This window comes from Paroedura picta, chromosome 13, assembly GCF_049243985.1.
Source record: "Paroedura picta isolate Pp20150507F chromosome 13, Ppicta_v3.0, whole genome shotgun sequence".
Lineage (NCBI taxonomy): Eukaryota > Metazoa > Chordata > Lepidosauria > Squamata > Gekkonidae > Paroedura > Paroedura picta.
Window position 1 is genome coordinate 44259586 of NC_135381.1, and position 25269 is coordinate 44284854.

Consider the following 25269-nt stretch of genomic DNA (forward strand, 5'->3'; position numbering starts at 1 on the left):
TGGTGATTGAGGAGGAAGGAAGGAAGGAAGGAAGGAAGGAAGGAAGGAAGGAAGGAAGGAAGGAAGGAAGGAAGGAAGGAAGGAAGGAAGGAAGGAAGAAAGAAAGAAAGAAAGAAAGAAAGAAAGAAAGAAAGAAAGAAAGAAAGAAAGAAAGAAAGAAAGAAAGAAAGAAAGAAAGAAAGAAAGAAAGAAAGAAAGAAAGAAAGAAAGAAAGAAAGAAAGAAAGAAAGAAAGAAAGAAAGAAAGAAGGGCCCGACCTCTGCTTGGAGGATTAAAAAGGGCTGCTCCTCGCCAGAGGACTCTTGGCATGTGGCTCTTAGCCTAGCAATTAGAATTTGTAGATTATATTTCCCTAGTAGTTGCACTGCCTAGAAGTTACGATGGACCTCCAGGACACTCATCCCATCATCTGCAGTGAGTGTGACATGATTGCCTTCCTCCCTGAAGACAAGATGGACTAAATCTGCCCCAAGTGTAAACTGGTAAGACTTTTGGAGGAAAGGATTAGGGGTTTAGAAGAAAGGATTATTACTCTGACACAAATTAAGAAAGGGGAGGATTTCATAGGCAGGAGCTGTGCAAATCTGAATAAAGAGGATACAACCAGTCCTGAAGAGGATAAGGGGATTGGCCTCATTATGGAGCCTCTGCAGACAGTTAGGAAAAAGACTCAATGGCGTAGAGCGAGATGGTTCTCGGGGCCTTTGGAGCTCCAGAATAGATTTCAGGCCCTTGCAGAGGAGGTGCAAGTGCCAACGAGGGAAGAGGTCCCAAAACGAAGTCCAAGACAAAGGGAAGAGGCCACGGGGACAGAAGGAAATGGAGTTGAGAAGAAAAAAAAAAGGAGGGTACTGGTAATTGGAGACTCCCTGCTAAGAGGAATGGATCGCCATGTGGCTGGGCCCGACCCCCTAACCCGAGAGGTGTGTTCCTTGCCAGGGGCAAAAATTAAAGACATTTCAGAACGGCTGTCCAAACTCCTCAAATCTATGGATCGCTACCCATTTGTAATGGTCCATGTGGGAACGAATGACATGTCCCTGAATACCATCGCTACTATTAAAACAGACTATCAAGATCTGGGGAGGAAGCTCAAGCAAATGGGGGCACAAGTGGTATTCTCTTCAATCTTGCCTGTCAAGGGAAGAGGAATGCGTCGAGAGAGGAAGATAATGGAGGTGAATCACTGGCTGCGTAGTTGGTGCCGGCAGGAGGGATTTGGTTTCTGGGACCATGGGATGGGCTTTCTTGAAGAAGGCCTACTAGCACCTAATGGACTGCACTTGTCGAAGTTGGGGAAGAATGTGTTTGGCAGGAACCTGGGGAGATTCATCAGGAGAGCTTTAAACTGAAGCCACAAGGGGAAAGAGACGTTCAGCATAGGGAGTGTAAGGAAGGAGACCGATCAGGAGCAGCCCAACCAGGAAGGCCAGCTCATAAGGAACCAAAAGTAAAAGGATTCAGATGCCTTTATACTAACGCCCGAAGCATGGGAAATAAGAAGGAAGAGCTGGAACTTCTCATGCGGATGGAAAGGTATGATCTAGTAGGCATCACAGAAACTTGGTGGAATGATTCTCATGACTGGAATGTAATGGTGGATGGATATGAACTGTTCAGAAAAAACAGAATAGATCGAAGAGGTGGAGGAGTGGCACTGTATGTGAGGAAAGGGCTTACCTGTCAGGAAATTCTAGTGAAGGAGAGCATATCTACAGTGGAAAGCATCTGGATGAAAATAAGCGAGGGGAAAACAAACAGTGTGGTTGTTGGTGTCTGCTACCGACTGCCTGACCAACGAGAGGATGTGGATGCTGCACTTTGTGAGCAGCTTGAGAAAATATCCAAGTGGCAGGACCTTGTAATCATGGGTGACTTCAATTTCCCAGATGTGTGCTGGGAAACAAACTCTGTGAAGCGTCCTCAGTCATGCAACTTTCTGACCTGCCTGGCTGACAATTTCATCTATCTAATGGTAGATGAACCCACAAGAGGTTCAGCCATACTGGACGTAATACTGACCAACAGGCAAGAGTTGGTGGATGGGGTGAAGGAAGTGGGGACCCTAGGGGGAAGTGACCATGTCCTCATAGAATTCCTTTTGAGATGGGGGGGGGCAAGGAAGCTTGTAGCCAGATGCAGATGTTGGATCTTCGTAGGGCAAACTTTAATAAACTCAGAGACATGATGAGTGTCATACCGTGGACTACTATGGATGAGAATGCTGGAAGGGAAGGGAGCATGTGAAGGGTGGGCTATTGCATGCTCAATCCATGACTATCCCAAAAAGATGAAAATACTGCAGGAGCTCTAAGAAGCCTATTTATATGAACAGAGAACTTCAAGAGGAACTAAGAAAGAAAAGGGAAATATTCAGGAAATGGAGGGAAGGACAGAACTCTAAAGAAGAGTACCTACAGGTTACTAGGCACTGTAGATCAATCATCAGAAAGGCCAAAGCTGAGAATGAGCTATGATTGGCCAGGGAAGCCCATTGTAACAAGAAAAGATTGTTCAGTTATGTGAGGAGCAAACGTAAAATAAAGGAGGCAATAGGCCCACTGTTGGGTACGGATGGACAAACTCTAATGGAGGATGCAGAGAAAGCAGAAAGGCTCAGCGCCTATTTTATATCTGTTTTTTATCACAGGTCAAAGGGTTTAGGCACATCTAGAGTTGGCAGTAGCCAAGGGATAGCGTCTGGATGGCAGGTTGACTTAGACAGAGAGGTTGTTGAGAGGCATTTAGCTGCACTGGATGAGTTCAAATCCCCTGATCTGGATGAAATGCACCCGAGAGTGCTCAAAGAACTTTCCAGAGAACTTGCACAACCCTTGTCCATCATCTTCGGGACCTCTTTAAGGACTGGAGATGTCCCGGAGGACTGGAAGAGAGCAAACGTTATTCCGATCTTCAAAAAAGGGAGGAAGGATGACCCGGGAAACTACAGACCAGTGAGTCTGACCTCTGTTGTGGGGAAGATAATGGAGCAGATATTACAGGGAGTGATCTGCAAACTCCTGGAGGACAATTTGGTGATCCAGGGAAGTCAGCATGGATTTGTCTCCAACAGGTCCTGTCAGACCAAACTGGTTTCCTTCTTTGACCAAGTAACAGGTTTGCTGGATCGTGGAAATTTGGTTGATGTCGTTTACTTGGAGTTTAGTAAAGCTTTTGATAAGGTTCCCCATGATGTTCTGATGGATAAGTTGCAATCTGGATTTTCAGATAGTTAGGTGGATAGGGAATTGGTTAGAGAACCGCACTCAAAGAGTTGTTGTCAAAGGTGTTTCATCAGACTGGAGGGAGGTGAGTAGCGGGGTACCTCAGGGCTCTGGGCTCTGTCTGGTACTTTTTAACATATTTATTAACTAAGGGGAAAACCCGTTTTATTTAACAATAAAATGGGCACTAGCCCCCCCCCCCCGGGAGAAGCCTTCGCAGGGCGAAGGCTTCCTGCGGTCTGGCATTCCCGCGGTCTGGTGTTCCTGCGGCCAGCCGTCGCACGCTCCCTGCCCTCATGCCGCCGCGTCGAAGGCCTGGCATCCCCGGGCTCACGTCCCTGGCCTCTAGGGGCATGGTCCGCGGCTCATGGGCGGGAAAGGAGCAGGGCCTCCGCATCTTCAACACGGCAACCCTGCTCCTTTCCCGCAGCTTCCAACCCGGGCAAGCCGGCTGCGTGGCCGCCATCGCGCGCTCCCCACCCCCCTCGTGCCGCTGTGTTGAAGGCCTCGCGTCCCCAGGCTCCCTGGGCAGCCGGCTGTGTGGCTGTCAGGAAAGGAGCAGGGCCGCCACGTCTTCGACACGGCTTCCCTGCTCCTTTCCCCGCGGCAAACCCAGGAGGGCCAGACAACTCACCTGATGGGAAGGCTCTTCCCTTCCCATGGCGACTCCCCGGCGGGTCGCTCTGAGGACGGGCCAAGTAGCCAATGAGGAGTGCAGCTCCTACTGTGCTGTGCGCAGCTCCCCATTGGCTACTTGGCCCTGGAGTGACACTCGGAGGGGCCAATAAGGAGAATTGTGACCACCGCCGCTTATATGTTATATGTAAATTGGGGTTTTTATGGGGATTTTATTGTGTTTTAACTGTTTATGTTGTAAACTGCCCTGAGACCTATTTGGAGAAGGGCGGTCTAAATATTAAATAATAATAATAATAAAATAATAGTATACGGCACTTGTCAGACCACACCTGGAGTACTGTGTGCAGTTTTGGAGGCCTCGCTTCAAGAAGGATGCTTTAGGATGCTTTAGGATGCTTAGGGCTGATCCTGCGTTGAGCAGGGGGTTGGACTAGATGGCCTGTATGGCCCCTTCCAACTCTATGATTCTATGATTCTATAAGCTTTTAGCATTATGTGCAGGCAAGTCGGATACAATTGGCACTAGGCCACCTGTGGTGTGAGGATACCAGCCGAGCACCACTGCTATCATCACACGAAACATACCTGGAGCCCACCAGAAAGTTTTGGAGTGATTCTCTCATTTATGTTTCATCTGTTCTGTGCTAAGCTGGAGAACCACACTCCCTTCAGGTGCCATGGCATCGATCCAGCATGAGAAATCAGTGTGCCTCAGTTGCCTTCCTTCCACATGTGTTGCTCAAACATTGGCACATCTCCATCACTGCACCCCCCTGTCCGTGGCTGGGTGCAGAACAGGGCTGATGGTCTTTGCGCATGAATAGTTTCCCACTGCTAAAGTTGGGTGAGGGCCAATTCTTTGTTCTTAGTGGCTGGTCAAAAGGATTGCTTCCTGTGACCAGGATGTCGTCTGCATGGAGCTTTTTACCCACTGACAGCTCAAATAAATCTCTCCTGTCTACACTGAATTCAATTTGCATTTGGATTTTGAGTGCTTAAAATTTTCCCTCTGCAATATGCATGATTGATCCAGAGTGACCCTACCTTTCCCCCACGATATCCGGAAGTGGATATAAGCATTGAAATTTCAAAAATTACCATCAGTAAGTGTGCTCAACAATGGCCACAGGATTGGAAAAGGTCAGTTTACATTTCAGTCCCAGAGAATGGCAATGCCAAAGAATGTTCAAACTACCACACCATCGCACTCATTTCTCATGCTAGCAAAGTTATGCTCAAAATCCTACAAGCTAGGCTCCAGCAATATGTGGACCGAGAACTTCCAGAAGAACAGGCAGGATTTTGAAGAGGCAGAGGAACTAGAGATCAAATTGCCAACATACGCTGGATCATGGACAAAGCTAGGGAGTTCCAGAAGAACATCTACTTCTGCTTCATTGACTGTGCTAAAGCCTTTGATTGTGTGGAGCACAACAAATTGTGGCAAGTTCTTAAAGAGATGGGAATACCAGAGCATCTTATTTGTCTCTTCAGAAACCTATATGCAGGTCAAGAAGCAACAGTGAGAACCGGGCATGGAATCACTGATTGGTTCAAAATTGAGAAAGGAATTCGGCAAGGCTGTATACTGTCACCTTGCCTATTTAACTTGTTTGCGGAGCACATCATGAGAAAGGCGGGATTAGAGGAATCACAAATTGGGATCAAGATTGCAGGGAGAAATATCAACAACCTCAGATATGCAGATGATACTACTCTAATGGCAGAAAGTGAAGAGGAACTAAAGAGCCCGTTGATGCAGGTGAAGGAGGAGAGTGCAAAAGTAGGCTTGAAACTCAACATCAAAAAAACAAAGATCATGGCATCCGGCCCTCTCAATTCCTGGCAAATAGATGGGGAAGAAATGGAGATAGTGACAGATTTTATTTTCCTGGGCTCCAAAATCACTGCAGATGGGGACTGCAGTAAATAAATTAAAAGATGCTTGCTCCTGGGGCGGAAAGCTATGGCAAATCTAGACAGCATCCTAAAAAGCAGAGACATCAGCCTGCCAACAAAAGTGCGTTTAGTCAAGGCTATGGTCTTCCCAGTTGCAATGTATGGCTGCGAAAGTTGGACCATAAGGAAGGCCGAGCGTCAAAGAATTGAGGCTTTTGAACTCTGGTGCTGGAGAAGACTCTTGCGAGTCCCTTGGACTGCAAGGCGAACAAACCGGTCAGTCCTAGAGGAGATCAGCCCTGATTGCTCCTTAGAAGGCCAGATCCTGAAGATGAAACTCTAATACTTTGGCCATCTCATGAGAAGGAAGGACTCCCTGGAGAAGAGCCTAATGCTGGGAGTGATTGAGGGCAAAAGAAGAAGGGGACGACAGAGAATGAGGTGGCTGGATGGAGTCACTGAAGCAGTGTGTGTGAACTTAAATGGACTCCTGGGAATGGTAGAGGACAGGAAGTCCATGGGGTAATGATGGGTTGGACATGACTTCGCACCTAACAACAATAACAAAGTGTGCAGATTTCTGCTTTTTTGCTAATTAACTTCCTTCTCCATGCCTCGTAGCAAAGCACTCTTCCCTGATTGGCCAGGGCAGGGGGTGGGTGGGAACTAGAACTTTGGTATCACCATCTTTTAAGTTCTTAATGTTAATGTTTATCGTTTTTAAGGGTTTTTTAAGGGGTTCTACTGGTTTTTATTGTTTTATTGTAAACCGCCGTGAATTCCAATGGAGAGCGGCGGTATGTAAGTCTGTCAATAAATAAACATAAATAAAAATAATAAAATACAATAATGAAAATACAATAATAAAACACAGTTAAAAATCAGCCCCCCTCCCCCTTCTAAACCCTGTCCACCAGCTACTTTGACTGGAGAGGTTCTAGCCTTCTGAAGTTTCTCATCTCTACTCCTCCTCATGGGCTGGGGGGGGGAGGGGAAGAGAAAAACATTGTGCCATCACAGATGAGTTTTGAAGTATGGGGTGGGGAGGTGATGAGATGGTTGCTCTTGGCATCAATAACTTCATCTCATTTGGAGTCTATGGCCTTTTCTGTCATTTAGACCTTCCCAGAGACCCTGAGGGAGGCATATAAACCGGCAGCATGGCTGGAAAAGTCATGGCTTAGCAAGGCACAGAAAACAGACCCATGGGATGAAGCCAGAAGACCCTGTGAAGGTCAAAGAAATATGGTGTTTCTATGTCTTTCCACCCACTGCCGGGTTTGGCCTCCACATGAACCTGATATTCAGCGGCCTCCTGGCTGAAGTGGGCAGAGTGTTTTCATCTTGCAAGGTTTGGCAGAGCTTCTAGCAGATAAAAAAGTAATTTACACAGACAAAGGGGTGCAGCTGATTCTTTCTCCAGTGACGTTCAAGAGGCTTTCTTTTGTTTGCCTGCCCGCGATGGGTGTGTAGCGGGTGGGGGGGGGGCTTTCTGTTTTTCTGCGGACTTGCTTCTGTTGATTGCTGGCAAGAACTCCACGTTCTCTGAAACTGAGTCTTCTCTGTGGGTCACTCTGTTCTGGAGCATTTGATTTTGGGTTGTGAACATGGGAAGCCAGATCAGGTCAGTCCTGCTTCTGTGACTTGGGGTGTGTGTGTGTGTGATTCTTAACAGCACTGAGTAGTCTCAATGTTGTTGTTGTTGGGGGTTTTTTGGAGGGGGGAGAACCTGAAATGGAGGAGGGGAAATGGTATGGGAAGGAAAGCAAATACCTGAGCATGATAGAGGTCAAGGACTCAAAGTAGGAACTGCCTGCAGTGACGATTTTCCCCTAGCAAGAAGCTGTTTATTTCTTTGCTCCATTTACCATCTGCCTTTCTCATTGAGATTCAAGGCAGACTGGTGGCGGGAAGTGATGTCAAACCACAGCAACTAAATGCTAGGCCAGCGGGTTTCCAAGTCAAGAGATGTGGTTGGTCACTACCTGGCTCTGTGCAGCAACCCCAGACTTCCTGGTGGTCTCCCATCCAAAGACTATCCAGGACCGACCCTGCTTAGATTCCAAGAACTCAAAAAAGATGTGGATCACCGTGTAACAAGCAACCAGGGATTTAACCCATCGAGATTAGGCTGTAGATTGTTTTAATGCCTCACTTAAAATAGTACTTACATTTATAGAGTATACTACAAAGGTATAAAATATTCTGCACTGACTTCAATTGATTACGATATAAAAATATATAAATGCAATTAATAATAATAATAATAATAATAATAATAATAATAATAATAATAATAATAATAATAATAATAATAATAATAATAATACAATGTTGTGTATTCCAAAGTAACATGGCTGAGATTGGGAATTGAGATATATTCTGTTGATGTTACAATGTATAGAGACGTATGGAGGTAATGATTAATATAAGAATGTTTCTGAACTCACATGCTCTAACTGCTAGTAATTTGTTTCAAAGCCACAAAATATATAAGTAAAAATTCAACTGACCTGCAGTCCTCGTATGTGTAGTGGTGCAAAAAAAAAAAATCGAATTGGGTGGGTTGATGGATGGATGGATGGGTGGACGGACGGACGGACGGACGGACAGACAGACAGAGATTGTTTTACGTCAAGTGTGTATTACATTCTCTATAGCTTATTCAAAGGGGGTTAAATTCCTGATAGCCTCCAAGAACGGACAAGATTGGGCCATCTGGATGAGGTCCAGGGCAGATAGCAGAGGCATAAAAGACCATGCGATAAAGTTGGTTTAGTGGATGCCATGAGCAATGCAATAAAACACAAAGTACTGTAAATCAGAAACAGTATGCAAAATCGCATAAACTGAAGTCTGCAATTACAGGATGCTAAAGGACAGAAGGCTGTGTAGCAATTTCACGGGTGATTAAAATTGTTATCACTGATATAGAAATCGCTCTCCTGCAGAATTCTATTTTACTACATCCCTAATCCCTCCGGGCAAACAGTCTCCTGGGCGTGGTGGTTAGTATCAAGGCAAGCTGAAAATCCCGACTCCCCCCTAAAGTCTCCTGGATAACTAGGCCAGGGAGCCTCTTGCAGCCGAGTCTCACAAAATTGTTGTGAGGCCAAATGGAGAAGGAGGTTAGAAATGTGACACCTAGATTGCTTGTTCCTGATGGGCACTGCGGGGCTCAAACCTGCAGCCTTGGAGAAAGCTACCAAGGAGGAAACTGCAGGCAGGTGAAGCAGGAACCAGATCTGCCCAGTCATCTGAATCAGGTGGTCTCAGAGAACCAATCCTTTGCCACTGCCCTTGGTAATGTTTATGTCTCTGCACAATCAAATCCGCAGTGCCCGAAGATGCTTTCCTACCTGTCCGCTGCCCTTGCTCCCCGGTCGTTTTGAGGTGGCCTGCCAGCATGCAGCTGCAGGTGTGGGGAATCCTTCTCCAGGGCTTTGTTGACCCTCTGAAGCAACAGCCCAAAACGCTTCAGGGGATGCATTGAACTGTAGAACTGCTTCTTCCCTGGTCCTTGGAGACCACAGGCTGCATCAAGCTGCAGGAACTACTTATTTCAGGAAGTTTGGATGTAACTGAACAGGCTGTATTACATCTCCAAGTTAGATCATTATAACTCACTGTATGGCAGGCTGCTCCTGAGATGGGTGTGGAAATTTCAACTGGCCCAGAATGCAGCTGCATGGGTCCTTACTGGGACCTGTTGGGGGGCTCATACACATGGTGTCCTTGCTTAGTGGCACTGGATCCAGATTGAAGACCAGATCAGATTCATAATCTTAGTTTTCACTTTTAGAAGAAGATGAGTTGGTTTTTATATCGCTGAAGGAGTCTCAAAGTGGTTGACTATCACCTTCCTTTCCTCCCCCAACAACAGACACTCAATAAGGTAGGTGGGGCTGAGAGAGCCCTGACAGGACTGCTCTGTAAGAACAGCTCTAACAGGACTGTGACTGGCCCAAGGTCACCCAGCTGGCAGCACGCCAAGAAGCCAGGAATCAAACCTAGCTCACCTGATTAGAAGACACCGCTCTTAACCACTACACCACGCAGTCCTAAATGGTCTGGGACCTTCATACCTATGGGACCATCTCTCCCACTATGTCCCCCAGAGAGCATTAAGAGCTAGCCAGCAGAATCTGCCTAGGTTCCCTGGTCCCGAAGAGATTAAACTGGCCTCAGCTAGGACCAGGGCCCTTTTGGTTCTGACCTTGGCCTAGTGGAAGGCTCTGCCGATGGAGATCGGAGCCCTGCAAGATCTCGGGCAGGCTTGTAAGACAAGAGTTATTCCCCCAGGCCTATAGTTGAGGCCTAAAATCAGCTGATCTACAGTTGATTCCACTGGCCAACTGGAATCAACCATCTTTATAAGCCACCTCTTCCTTGGCCATGATAGGAGAGTGGGCAACTGTTCAATATCAGTTTTAATCAGTTTAGTGCACGTGGAAATCCCTGGGCCATGGTTGTGCTGACCTAATTGCAGAGCCAGAACCATTGGGAGTGAGGATCAGAATGCCTTGATAGTTGCCATGTTGGTCAAGGAGCAGCAGGGAGATCTGGATTCCAATCCTCCACTGGCCCTTGAAGTTGCTAGGAGGGGCTTTGGGCCGGTCATTTTCTCTCAGCCTAGGCTTCCTCACAGAGTTGGTGTGAGGATGAAATGCAGGAGTGAGGATTCAGGACATTGTCTGTTGTCCTGAACTCCTGGGAGTAAGAGTGAAATAAAAACGAGGTAGACAGGCGGTTGCCCTCTCTCTTTGTTATGAGGTCCTCATCCTGATTTGTGGGGTGCGTGAACCCTCTCCTGTTATCCTGTCTGAACAGCTCCCCTGCTTTGCCTCCCCAGGTGGCCTCCTTCATTCTCTTGGGCGTGTTGTGCATGATGATCCCACAGTGCCAAGAGTTCTGGGGCGTCATTGTCGTCTGCCTCTTCCTCGGGCTTTGTGACGGACTCTTCATCACCATCATGGCCCCCATCGCCTTTGAGCTGGTTGGACCTATGCAGGCTTCTCAGGCCATCGGGTATCTTCTGGGACTTATGGCCATCCCCATGACAGCAGGCCCCCCAATTGCAGGTCAGTCATGTGGGACATTTCAAGTTGAGCTCCCGCCTCCAGAGGAAGTAACAGCTCACCTTTGCCGCCCCTTCCAATCCAGCTTTTGTACATTTCTTGACAAAATGGCTTCATCCACATTAAACTGGACCCCCAAAGTTCCTGCCCACCAAGTATTTTACACTGGAGCTTTTGCCCAGAAAGCCTTCTGATTGGCCATTGGAAATTTGACTGGCTGGGCATATTTTTTAAAAACACTGCTTTGGGAGCAGCTGCCATGACAGCAGTAGGATCTTCATTGCAGGACTGTGGTGGCCATTTTGTGACTGGTTGCATCTCCTGCAGCAGCCCTTTAGTGGCAGCCATTTTGTGGCTGCACCCACCACACTGTATCAAAATGCCAAAAAAGCCTGCAAACTCAAAGAATTAGGCCATGGCTTAACTGTATTTTAGAGTAAAAGGTCAAGGTCAAGGTATTTTAGAGTAGGGGTGGCCAAACTGTGGCTCTCCAGATGTCCAAGGCCTACAGTTCCCATGAGCCTCTGCAAGCACCATAAGAAGCCACCGTTGGGCCACCCCTATTTTAGAGTACCTTTATGAGGCCATGGCTCAGAGGTAGAGCACCTGTTTTATATGCAGAAGGTCCCCAGTTCAAGCCCTGCTGGCTGCAGTTTGATAAAAAGCTCCGCTAGCAGATAATGTGCAAGATCTCCAAGACTTCCAGTCAAAAGAGACAGTAGGAGGCCTTCTAGGATCCCTGTCTTCCAGGGGTATTCAGTTGAGAGATCAACTCAACCATTTGTGTGGCCACCCTTGAGCTGTGAGATTACTGAGACAGCTTACAGGTGTCCCCCACTGAAGTGTACCATGCCACTGCAGAATCTTCTGTTGGTAGCCAAAAACAGGTTGGCAGGTGGCAGGCTCCAGCTGAAGTCAGGGAGAAAAGTGGGTTCTTTCCCCACTTACCTTCTTGGCAGCCTGCCCCAAGAGTCTCAGAGTATCAGCTCACGAGAGTCAAAACTCTCAGAAGAATCTGCCCCCCCCCAAAAAAAAAAAACTTCTACCCTGCAAACCTTGTTGGTCTCTTAAGACTCTAAGATTCAGCTCCTGGAGCTGAATCTTGTCTGCTGAGGCCGAGGGGCAGCAAGTAGAGTGAGTGTGGGCAGGTGGCAATCTAGCATTGCTATTTCGGATGGATTCCAGTCTCTCTCTCTCTCTCTCTCTCTCTCTCTCTCTCTCTCTCTCTCTGCCGTTGATTTTGTTTTGCAGGACTACTCCGTGGCTGTTTCGGGAATTTCCACCTGGCCTTTTATTTCGCTGGTATCCCGCCGCTAGTTGGGGGCCTGGTTCTGGCTGTTGTTCCAGTGATCCATCAAAGAAAGCTCAGGAAGCAGCAGCTGGAGTCGGGGAAAGACAAGATGTTGGTTTTGGAGACTGTGATGAACGGAGAGATCCTTCCAGGTTCCCCAGCCATGGAGGCGCATATCTGAAGCCATCCGTAAGCTCTCCCGGTGTCCATACACACAACCCTCTTGCCACCAGCATTTTTGACACTGTCTGAGCTGAGCCCTTTCTGACGAGGAATCCTGCCTGTCCAACTGTCGGTGGAGAGAACATCCTGACAAGCCGAATTGGACAATTAGCTTTTGAGTTGGTTTTAATACTTACAGCTCTTTTCCGCAGAGAGAGTTCAACCAGCACTCTGATTCATTGTTAGGTGATTGTTTTTCTGGCTGGTGAAGCAGGCGATTACCTTAAGGAATAGGCATTTAGCAAGCTTTTGATCGGTTTCATGGATTTATTCCCCTGCCCCCCCAAATGGAATCTGTCACTTTTGCCTTGAAAGTAGAGTTTTGTCTCATTTTGAGCTTCTCTGGGACTTATTTTTATAGCAGCCAAATTCTCAGAGTATATTTTAGCCACTTGTGGAGGCAAAGAAAGAAACGTTACACCGTGGGTGAATCCTGAATCTTTTTGGAAAATTTATTTCCTGCTCTTCTTCTTCCCCAGTTTGCAGAATCTGCCTCTGACTTACTTGTTGGTCACTGTGTTTTCATTGCAGGCTCGCCTGAGTTTTTGTATGTGCACAGCCATCTCCTTATGTGTAACAGGCCTTGTTAGTAGATATTCTTCTCAGTTCTTGGGATGTATATTCTAATGCTTTCAGACTGCTCTCCCCCAGCCGCCGGAGAGGACTGCATTGAGAGGACTGCATTGCAAAGAGGAGGGTGCAGCTCATGAAACAGCACTTACGATTGGGCAGTTTTTAAAATTATATTCGTCTCCAGGATATTTGTCAGCCTATAACTTCTGAGCCATCCTTCAGAGGGGCAGTCTTTGGGGGGGGGGTGGCCAGAGAGCACGGGGGTTTTTCTGGCCATGAATCCTCCAAGGTGCGACATGAGTTGTGTAGAGCCATGTCTTCATAGCAATGTGGACCCAGTTGGTTGAAGTTGGCAGAACCATCTTCCTCGTTTGCATAGATGTTGAGGACTTTCCTCCTGAGCCACAGCCCACAAGCTGGGTGCTGATACACATTTCTACTATATGCAGCATCTCCTGGAGAAGGGTAACTGGCCCTGGGGGAAAGGATGCACCTTGGACCCCAGACAAATGTAGCTGTTTCCTTAGGAACCTGCAAACCCTTTGTGAGTCGTGCCTCAGAAGCAGTGGAAAGCAGGCAGACATTGGCCCAAAGAAAATGAAGGCTTGCCTGTGTGCAACTATGCTGCAGGGAGGGAGGGAGGCAGGCAGGCCCGGGTCCTCCACCAGGGACCTGCTGAGTTGTGCACAGTGCCTTGCATACAGAAGCAACAGAGCAATGAGCGGCATAAGCCCCCGGTCTTCTCAGGGAGAGCTGCAGGGGAGAGAAGGATTGTGAATGGCACGGACCTCCACTCAGCCAGGGTTGGGAAGGGCCTGCAGGCTTTGGAGGTGGAGTCGGTGGGATTTAGGGTGATGAATGCTACCTCCAAAGTAGCCATGTCCTTCAGGGGAACTGATCTCTGCCACCTGGAGATGAGCTGTAGAATGGAGGTATTCCCTGGTCTCACCTGTGGACTGGCATCCCTATGCGCAGCAGATGAGGCCTAAATGCACATCCAGGCTCTGAGCATGAGCCTCCCCCGGGCCGTTGAGAGGTGAGCAGCTAGCACATGAGGTGCAGGCCCACACTGTTGGGCATTTCTCAATATCAAGTGGTTAAAAAAAGCCACTGCTGTGAGTGTGCCCTTGCGGAGGGGAGGGGCTGGAGACCGTCCCTGCGACACCAAGTAAAGCAGAGCAGAAAAGTCCAAGCCCCTTGAAAACGGGATGACTCGACGTAGGTGAGCACAGTTCAGATTTTGCCTCTGCCACTGCTTTATTGTTTTGTTTTTAAAGAGAAGCTGCTCAGTCTCGACTAACATTGCCAATTCCAGTTTGGGAAATTCTTGGGGATGTAGAAGTGGAGCGTTTGGGAAGGGCAGGGATGCGGTGCCCCATAGTCTGCCCTCCAGTGCTGCCACTTCCTCCAGGGAAACTGAATTCAGTAGCCATAATTCCAGAACTCCAGGGCCCTCCTTGAGGTTGGGAACCCTATTTTCAACCCGCCCCTACCTCCCTGCACTGCAATATGGGGACCAGTATACTGACCTCCTTATAAAAAGACGTTTGGGTGTGCAGAGTTGGCAGAGCTCTGCGTAGCGTTGTCGCAATATCAGTTTCAAATATATCCCGCTGTTCGTCTTCGGCCCAAGCTGTAAACCCCATCCGGTTGTCCTTCCTCCCCACTGCTGTGGCCCGAAGTGGTGCCTCCGTCTTTGAAGTTGGGCGGGAGGCACCACGCAACGGAACGGTCTGCTCTTGCAAACGTTTGGAGACCAAGGTCCCCTCTGATTTCCACCCTCTCCAGTGCGGTTCCTGTGTGGTTCCACGGGAGCCCCCTGTGTTAGTGGGGGACCTCTCATGTCCAAGGACCTGCTTCCCATTGGAGGACGTGGGGCTTGATCCTGCGCATCTGTTCCACATGCAGCAATAGCTTCTCTCGGTGCAAGGGGTCTTCCCGCTGCCTGAGCCCTTTGCATCGGGGAAAGGCCCCTTGGATTGGGAGAACTTGCCGCATTAGTGCTCGGGAGTTATCCTCAGCCTCCAACCCATTTCAGTCCTGATCTCGTTGATAACCCTGAGTTCATTAAATACCTATTCAGGCCACCAGAGCCAAGTTTGCCCCCAGATCCTCCCCTTCCTCAGACCCCCTCCTCACCTTGGCACAGGCTGTCTCCACCAGGGTTGCATGAAACTCTCGGGTTTCTTGACAGCCCTGGAAGGGTCTCCTGAATAGGTGGGAGCTAATTAATTTAAATATATTTTAATGTAGTAAACATTTATCAGGTGATGCGACCATATATGGTTATGTAGTCCCACCCCTTCCCTCCCCAAATGGCCAATGGTGGGCCTGGAGGGGAGGGCCCTGGGTGGGTATGTCCACAGCTCTGTTTCCCAACCATATTCTCCACATGGCACCACTTCTGGAGGTTCTTGAAGCCTGAGGAATGCTTCAGGGGTTTCTAAGTTAAAAAAGCTGAGAAAGGGGGCCTGAGAACTTGACAGCAATTCCTACCACACTTTGCTGTTGCTGTCCTGTTTTTCGTACTGCGTGATAAAATAAACCTTCCATGTCGAGAAAATGCAATCTATCAAATCAGAGGAAGTGCTCAGAAACAAATTTCCCCAGATAAATTCCCCGCCCCCCCCCCAAGAGAACTTTTTTGAAAAAGACCAGAGGAAAATGTCTCTATAAAGTTGCCATAGATGTTGAGATACTCCTGGGTAGGAGAAGACTTGCCTCCGTGTCATGATTCTTGAGGTCCTGAAGGGACCCATTTAGGAAAGGGGATTTTAGCTTAAATCAGCCTTTCTCAACCAGGGCTTTATGAAACCCTGCGGTTTCTTGATGGCTGTGGAAGGATTTTACAAATTGGTGGAAGTTAATCTTTATATATATATAATTTTTAATTTGTTAAACATTTATTGGGTGCATATATGGTCAGCTTGACCCACCCACCCCCCACCCAATGGCCAGTGGTGGACCTAGAGGGGACGGGAAGGGGAGGGGCCCTGGCTGGGCGTGTCCACAGCTCTGCTTCCCAACCATATTCTGGGGTTTCTTGGGAGCCTGAAGAATGTTTCAGGGGTTTCTCAGCAACAAAAATGTTCAGAAAGGCTGGCTTAGATGGACCCTCGGTCTGATCCTTATGGACTTACTGCGGGACTTACTGCATTTCACCCAAGTGGTGAGAAGCTTGGAATGCACCCGCCTGAAGCTCAAGGGCGGAGGTCAAAGCAAGTGTCCTGTGAGCCAAGGACACCTGCCTCCACTTACTGCCCCATGAGGGCCTTTGTAAGTACCTCATGGTTTGGGGACCAAAAACCTGCTTTGAATACAGGCAGGGACTCCTGAGAGCACGTTCTCCACTTAGCAAAGAGACGTCCTCTCCATTTCCCAAGTGCCTCAGAGTAGTTTTAAGGGCAGCGATGAATCAGTGCAAATAAACTTCTTTCCTTTGAGCCAGCTGTATGCCAGCCACATACACAGGGCCTCTGTACCGGACTGGACTCCAGCCCTGGCTTTGGAATGTTCCAGACTGGGCCCCAATTCGATTCCAGGACTAGCTATTTCCTTCCTTGGTTGTTGCTATTTAGGGAGGATTAAACTTTCCAGCCGCATTCCAAGACACCAGCCTCCCTTGTTGGCCACCATATATCTCTGGGAACTGCTGATTTACGCTTTGGTCAAGAAATTCTCCAAAGGAACAGAAGTTGCCCCAGAAGTGAGACATTGCTGAGGCCTCCCCCTGCCCCACACATAAAATCATGGTCTTGATTCTCAAGTAGGTCCTGATACTGTACCAGACCTCTGTTTCCTCTCCCATGGTCCTATGTGCCTTCTGCTTGGGATTTTTCTCTCTTGGGTCTTCTTCTTGGAAAGGATGCAAACTCAGTATTGGCCCAAGGGCTGTTTTCTTCCCCCTTCTCTACTAACATTCCAGGAACCAGCCCTAGGAGGAGAACAGTAAGCACCAACTGATTTGACTTCAGGCTGCCTCCAAAATAAACAAAGAGGAACCAAAACCTTTGATGGAGGCCACTGAGTGCAGTCTCTGGGTGGGGCTCCACAGTGGAACTATTTTTCCCCTTTGGGAGCCTTTTCTTAAGGACTGCAACTGCTCTGTGTGGAACAAGGGAGGGAGAATTCAGCCCCTTGGTTTAACAGGGGCAGTCTGGCAATCCCTGTCTCTCCAGTGGGTTGCTTCCTGGATCTTGGAACCTTCTCCAACATGAAACAAAACATTTTGGTGGCAGTTCCAGCATGCGGCAGCTCTCTAACATCAAAGGGAATCCCACCCCCGCCCCCATTCGAAATGCAATTTGGTGAAACTACAACTGATGGACAACAAAAGTTGAGTCCAGGGGCACCTTCAAGACCAGCCAAGATTTATTCAAGGCGCTCGTGCCTTGAATAAATCCTGGTTGGTCTTAATGGTGCCATTGGACTCAACTTCTGTTGTGCTACTTCAGAACCCACCTGAATCTAAATAAGTGAAGGGTTCTCCTCCCCCTCCCCTCCAGCAATCATGGTTGTCAGGCGAAATGAAATGCCATTTTCCAGAACCCATCAATGTGCTCTTGGGCTAGTCAACTGTTTGCACAGCATGATGGTTTAGGTTGAAATGAGCAGAAGGCCTCCTACGTCTGCAAGTCCTGCATCGTTCCAGTTCAGCCTGTGTTAGTTCCACACTGACAGCTTTAGAAAGAAAACCAGACCCTTGGGACTTTTCTTTAGTGGGATTTTCTACAAGGGAGTTTTAATTTTCACTTTTTTGCTGCCAGTTCATGCTCCAAAGCTTTTTCCGATTTGCCACCTGCAAATTCTCACCTTGCCAGGACAATCGTATGTCAAATGTTACATGTATTGTTACTCTCTATAATAACTGTTATACTTAAGGCATGAAATGTTATTGTACAGGTTCCCCCCCCCCTTTTAGATAATTGTGTTGGGGGGGAGCGTTTTACTGATGTGAAATCTTTTATTCAATTTGATTATCAAAGCTGAGTTGAAATTATATCGTTTGTTAAGATTTCTGACTTTTCTCGGAATCGGTCTATGGTCTTGGCTCCTGTGTTTATTCTACCTCTCCACTTTCCAAAGCTTAAAGCACACTTGGATGAGGGGCACATCACAGTGAAATTACGCTAGAAAAGGACAGCACTTCAGCACTTTTCAGTTGACTTTCCCAGCATATCTAGTTTCAGCAAACATGTTCTCTTTTGGGTTGGATCAAATTCACTGCAAGAGCGAGAAGCGGGATTCTTGGGAGACCTCTTGTTGCTTTAGGACAGCCAACTCTGGGTTGAGAAATGCTTGGATTTTTTTTTTTTGGGGGGGGGGTTGCCAAGAAAAGGCGGGTTTTGATGAGGGGAGAAGCCTCATCCTGAGCAGCCATTTTCTCCGGGTGAGCTGACCTTAGTCTTCATTCTTCCGCTCCCTTTGCTATGCCTGTGTTTGTCAATGAAAAACTGACTTGGTAAGATATGATTCTATATAATTAACACACAGGATTCTACTTATGTAGCCAGTCAATGGCCAGAACCTGTCCTGGGTAAACCATGGCAGTCAGTTTGTTTTGGAAGAGAACGGAAGGTGAAATGCTATCCCTGGGAAACAAATCTATGGGGTTTGCCCCACTGTAGCACCTTTGCACACAGGTTTCTGGGGCTTTGAACAACCTACGGAACAAACTTTATGTATGTGGTGATTACTTAACAGCTCAAAAAAACCCCACAACCTGACCGTGAAGATAATTTCAGAGGACAGCCTTGCTGGTCTGCAACAGAAGACCTACATTTGATTCCAGTTGCACCCGTGAGACTGTCAGAATTTACAAGGTATGACCCTTCAAGGAGCTAATACCCCACAAACCTTCTTAGTTTCAGCGGTGTTCCTGGATTCAAAACAAAGCAACCCAAGGAATTTTAGCTGCTTTCTCCTAAAAAAGGCAAAATTGTAAGAAATACTCAACATTGTAAAAGAAATCATTGTCCCAAAAGGTCGGAAATTCATAGGCGGGCCAGGGTGGGGGACGCTTCCCATGCCCTGCAAAGCAATGAGCAACTCACTGTGCAGAATCTGAGAACTGATGTTGCCGGTGTCCACTTGTGCATCTGCACACTTGGTCACAACTTCCTTGGGTGCAAGACTTCTCCTGACTTGGCATGGCCATTTGACCACCACACTGGAACCAGCTGTCTACACTTGATGAATAATGGCCATTGAAGAAAAGGTGAAAGTCGCTTGTTGGCCAGGCAGCTGTTGACTACATCAACGCTCTCCAAAATTCACCTTTTGGATAGCGACGGCTGTCTGTTTTCTAGCCGATGGGCAACTCTGTGAGGAACCCATCTTGAGCACCAACAGGTATAAGTGCCTTCGTCTGTAGAAGAAGAATTGATGTTTTTTTTTGTACTCTACTTCTCACTACCCAAAGGAGACTTCCCTTCCTATACTCACAACAGATGTCTAAGAGAATTCTGAGAGAATGTGACTGGCCCAAGGTCACCCAGCTGGCTGCATGTGGAAGAGGAGCAGGGAATCCAACCTGGCTCTACAGATTAGAAGCTGCCACTCTTAACCAACACACCAAGCTGGGTCTCAATCAAAGCCTCACTTCCATGCTACCTTCCAGAAAATGGTGTCCCCCCCCCCCCCCAAGGAGAACCTTAGTAGTAGATTTGTATCATCTGGATATATGGATTTTGCCCATGGGAGGTGGTGGGGAAGGTATAATAAATCCAAGCCTCTCTTCCCTATTTACACTTGAGGAGACTCATGCCCAGAAGTAAATCCTGCTCTGAGCCTCCTCACAAGGACCCCTAGACTAGGAACAGCTCCTTGGACTCACCCCAGCCTGCAGCAAACCGATCTAATGCATTCAGGTTGGCAGCTTGCCCACTATGTTTGGATCCTAGCCTGGCTTTCCCCTTTGCCTGTCTAGCTGCCAGTCCCATATCCAGAAGGTGGTTGCCAAGAAGTTGTGGGGAGATCAGGTGAGGGACAACAGGACCACTCATTGGGCCGTCCTTCGCCTCCTCTGCCAATTGGTGGGGGGTCTTGGGTGGGAATTCTGCAAGTGTGGAACCGAAGACAGCTTTTGTGCTGCGTGTTTTCTCTGTTCTGTGCAAGTTCTCAGAAGGAATGCCTGCATGAGCTTTCGGTGTGTTCATCAAGTCAATAAATTATTTTTCATTCAGTGGTTTCAGACAGTTCTGTGCCTGGGTGAGCTTCGTTTTGATTCCTTGTCTTGTGGGATCACACATGGCCAGACAGTTCTGTGTTAGGGTATTCCTGGAGATTTTGAAGGCAGATCCTGGGGAGGGCAGGGCTTGGAGATGCGAGTGACGACATCAAGGCATAATGCTACACAAGTCCACCCTTCAAAGCAGCCATTTTCTCCATGATTGATTGGAGATCGATTGTAATATTGGCAGATCTCCCCCATGGAGGTTGGCAGCCCAAGATCACACATTCACATGCAATAGTGATCCACAGGGGTGTGACCACTGCACCTATTTTAATGAAAATTTGCAGGAACTGGCCACAAAACACAGCAGGATGAACAGATGCCTCTGGGAAAACCCTGGTATCTATCTGGGTGGAATTCAGCAGGCCTGGTTCCCTTATTCTTGCCCGTTTCACCAGAGTAGGAAAAAACATACCATGAACTGAAATCTGTTCTTGAAATAATATCTACAAATGAACACTTGCCCCTGAGCAAAGAAGTTCACTTCAGGCCAGGAGAGCACCTTGCCTGTTGCTTTCTACCCCACCCAGCACTCTTGGCTTCAGGACTCCGCACTATGGATGGAGACCCATTGTCATCAAGGACGGGGGAAATGAATACCCTCCTGTCTAGCAAGATGGCCTGCGCTTGGATCAACTCAAGGATGGATACTTCTTTCCTTCTGGAACTTGAGCCGTTTCTGCAGGTATGGAACTTCAGGCATAGTAGCAGATGACCAAAGGAAGATGGTCCTGGAAACTAGAACCCAGTTGTTTTGTATCTTCCCTCTGGTTACAGATGTGCTGGCCAAAACTGACTCACCTTCCAGAAGCACAAAAGAAAATGTAGCCACGGAGAGTCTTTTCAGCAGCCAGCAAGTGGCAGATGTGGCCTGTAGCATCCTACTCCTGTGACGTGCTGTCAGTTCTCTCTCTACCAATCTCATAATCAAACCCAGCACTGGCCTAAATTAATTCCAGGGTCAAGGGCTCAGGGCCCACAGTCTGCAGCTCTCCTGCCAAAACAAGGTCAGGGTGGTCTCTTCTCTGGGAGAAATAGACGGAGCCTCATGCAACCCACGTGGGTGTCAGGACGGAGCAGCCAATTTACATCTACAACAATCCAGACGTTGACATTTTTGGTCTTGCCTAATGTTACAGTCACCAACGTGATAATTATTTTCCATTTTCATAGCTGCCAGCAGCAATGTTTCCCCTTTGCTGGAAAAGACACTTGCCACTGTGCTACAGCCATGGTGCTAACAGAATAAGCGTACACAAGGAAGCAACTCTCATGGTTGCTAGGCTCTCAGGACTCCGTATCAAGGGATGCCCCCTCACAGGATGGGCTGAGCTAGAGGCATCCACCTGTTATTGAGCCACAAAGTACCACGGGGGAAAAAATTAGGGTTACGGGCCATGCAAAGACATTAAACTTTTGTGCTCAAGCCATGCCAAAGGAAAGATGGAACTGCTTCCATCCATCCTGGTGTGGGCAGCTGCCATTTTGGATGAGCAGGGGAACACTGACATTTCCAAGAGTTTGGAATGCATGGACACATGCTCTCAACAAATCTGGGTTTCTGCTTGGGGCAATGGTTAAGAGCGGCAGTCTCTAATCTGGATAACAAGGTTTGATTCCCCACTCCTCTTCCTCCAGATGCAGCCAGATGGGTGACCTTGGGCCAGTCACAGTTCTGACTGAACTTACAGGGTGTCTTGTGGGGAGAGGAAGGGAAGGCGATTGGAATCCACTTTGAGACTTCACTTTGCGTGAAAAGCGGGGATTAAAAATCAACTCTTCTTGTTGTGCTTGCCTAAAAGGGAAATAAGCTAAATAAGCATTTTCCCAAAATGGTGACAAGGATCACAGGTACACATGGTCTGACGAAGGCTTTCAGTTGGCAATCCCAGAATAAAATGGAAAGCGCCAGCTGCTAGGCCACCATCTCACTGCTATAATACCCTAACAAGGGACATGACAAGCTGCCAATAGAATGGGGACAAATGATCAGCAGAACAAAACAGGTTGAAGAAGGAAAGGGGGCCAGGGCTCAATCCCTGGTAGAGTAGCCGGACATGCAGAAGTTTCTGAGTTCAGTCCCCGGCATCTCCAGTTAAAATGATCAGTTAGTAGGTGATGGGAAAGATCGCTCTGCCTGCAACCTTGGAGAGCTGCTGCCAGCTGTATAAATAAAAGGGTAAATGGTAGGTGGGTGGAGAGTGGGCAGGGCCCACGTGCCTTCCGATTGTCCCAAAGTCCGGACAGGTCCTGTCCCCACCTGCCCAGCCAGGGGCAATCTGGCGACATCAGTTTGCCCCTGGCAGCTGACAGAGCCAGAGGTAAGTGGGCCTCTGGGGAAGGCAGACCGGAGAGCAGGGAGGGCAAGGAGCCTTGCATTCTGCATCCCGGTGAAGCCTCTGAGGGCCACGCAAGTAGCCCCAAGGCTTCGCTGGGCCATGGCAGGCCTTTGACAGTAGGAGGGAAGCCCCCCAGCCGCCTTGCTGTGATGTGGCTGGAACTCTGCCCAGCCCAAGGGGGAAGGGAAGCCACCCCTTCCCTACCTTCTACTGCCCGTTGTATCAGTTACGATGGGCTTTATTTCTAGTTTTTAATATATTTTTATCATTTGTTAAACACTTAATCACTCAATATGACCATATATAGTCATGTCAATCTTCCCCCCCCATGGCCAGTAATGAGCCTGGAGGGGGTGGGAAGGGGAGGGGCCCCAGGTGGGCGTGTCCACAGCTCTGCTTCCCAACCCTATTCTGCCTGATTGCACCACTTCTGGGGTTTCTCAAAGCTTGAAGAAGGTTTCAGGAGTTTCTCAATGGTCAAAAAGCTGAGAAAGGCTGATCTGGAATGTAGCCCAGAATTCTCAACAACTTCCTTAATGAACGTTTGAAAACTGCCCTCTCGGGCCTAGCGAGAAACCACGCAGTTTCCCGTTGGCCCACTTGGGCTTCTGCAGCACACAAGGTCCTTTTGAATGGATTTGCGAGGCCTCTTGCCTCTATTTACAAGAACATGGACTGGAAGCCAATTGGCACAGCAGTAGAGATGGGTTCCCATAACGCTCTTCCACAGACAATTACCAGTTATCATCTATTTTCATCATTTGTATCATTTATTATCACCCACTCTCCACGTAACAATGCAAAGCCATCTTGATCATCTCTGAGATCAGCAGCAATATATGGCCACTGTGTACCTCTAGATATGAGCACTGCCTAAGTGCTGGCCAGACGCACTTTAAAACTAGGGAATGCTAGAAGAAGAAAGGCTGCTGGCAGAGATTCACTCTCACCCTGGCCCACAATCCTGGAATTGGAGCTCTGTGCTTGAGGGGAAATCTGGGTTTGGGAATCCAGGCTGCCAGCATGTATTAAGAGGCTCCAAGTCACATTTGACTTACGGCAACTCTATGAATTATGTACCTATCATTAACAACCTTGTTCACGTCTTGCAAGCAGAAGACCATGACTTCCTTGATGGAGACAATCCATCACCTGTTGGGTCTTCCTCTTTCCCTGCTGCCTCCCTACTTTTCCTTCAGTTGCTCTCTTCCCTAATGTTTTCTTGTAATGCAACCAAAGTTGAATCGCTTCAGTTTGGTCATTTTAGCGTCTAGGGTGAGTTCAGGCTTGATGTGACTGAGAACCCACTTAATTTGTCTTTTGGGCAGTCTGTCCCACCCCATCCATTTCTCCTCCCACACATTTCAGCTCAATCAACTTGCTTCCCATCAGCCTTCTTCATCATCCAGCTTTCACTAACCTAATACATGTTTTTAGAGATGGAGGTTATATTGCTTTGAATTTTATTTGCGTTTCTGCTCAACTCATGGACAACACACAAAACTGGGTGTCTTGTGGTTGTGAGTTCCTGCATTGAGCAGGGGATTCGACTAGATGACCCTGGAGGCACCTTCCAACTCTAGGATTCTATAACTGCAACGGTGGAAGGACTAAACGGCCAACCTGAAAGATGGCATTTCTTCCCGAAGAAAGAGGGAACAAGAAAAGGGCCCCAAGGGCTGAGGAACACTTCTGATACACCCATGGTTCTGCCGCCTTGGAGCGAGCTTGGCCTCAAACAGCCCCACAGCCTCTGCCAAGACTTCCCCTCCTCGCCCTGACAGGAAGAGGCCTTGTGCTGCCAAACACACCTCCACACTCTTCATTAAAGCTCTCAAAAGATTTTGAAGCTGTCTCAACACGCTTCTTTTGACAAGCATCCAAACCGATGCTCGGCAATCCGGTTCCAGCTTTTCGACTTAGCTAACTAAGTCTCCTCACTGGAGCTCAGACTGTTCCCATCCCAGCAGAGTCTCACCCCTTTGTGTGTCACACAGGCATGAACCTGGCTTGCTCAATCAGCCATCCAGGCCTGAAGAGTCCCAGTTTGGAGCCTGCTGGTTTTCTGGCTTGCCCTGCTTTCTCATAGGGTCCCTCAAAACTGAGCTGCTGACCCACCATCAGTTGAACACACATTTGGGTCAAGGTTGGTCTTTTGTGCTCTGACTGGTACCCGCTCTGCAGGGCCTCAGGGGGAGGACTTTCAGATCCACACCTGGAAGGCTTTATTATTTTTTAAAAGCTCTTCCACCAGGCATTTGGTTGAGGTTGAGCGAAACTGAATAACGTCTACTGGGCCCTGAACCTCCCTCTCTTGAACCCATGCGACAGATCAGACCAACCATGTTCACTATGTTAGAATGTTATTTCTCTGTTTATTGTTGTATTACTGTTACCTTTCATTCATTATAATCAGTGAGCTTGATGTATTGTTCAGTTATGTTCTATGTGAACCACCCTGAGTCTTAGGGGAGGGAGGTATACAAATATAATAAATAAAATAACCACCCTTTGTTTTACCAAACCCTGAAGCCTCAATACTGTTACATCCCTGCTTGTGTACAGCTCCCAGGCCAAGGACAAGGGGCAGTCACAGCACCCAGCTATTAGTGGGGGTGGGAGGAGGAAACACAGCAGCCCATGGCTATGGAGGTCCTCTCAGGAACCAGGGCGCTGGTGTTGAAGCCACCAGGCTGAAGCAACACTTGCAGGAATTCAGGGACCCAGTCTATCAGTAAGTCCAAGAAGAGAGCTTGATGCTCGCTTCCAA

General features: G+C 48.0%; 1 protein-coding gene across 1 annotated transcript in view; it reads left to right on the forward strand.

Annotated features, from left to right (window-relative positions):
• Nucleotides 1-17940, forward strand: part of SLC16A2 (solute carrier family 16 member 2) — a 113118-nt gene extending 95178 nt beyond the window's left edge. The window contains exons 5-6 of the mRNA XM_077307562.1: nucleotides 10615-10843; nucleotides 12092-17940. Coding sequence (XP_077163677.1) covers nucleotides 10615-10843; nucleotides 12092-12312 — 450 coding nt within the window. The 3' untranslated portion in view covers nucleotides 12313-17940. The remainder of the gene's footprint in view (nucleotides 1-10614; nucleotides 10844-12091) is intronic.
• Nucleotides 17941-25269: the final 7329 nt, after the last annotated feature.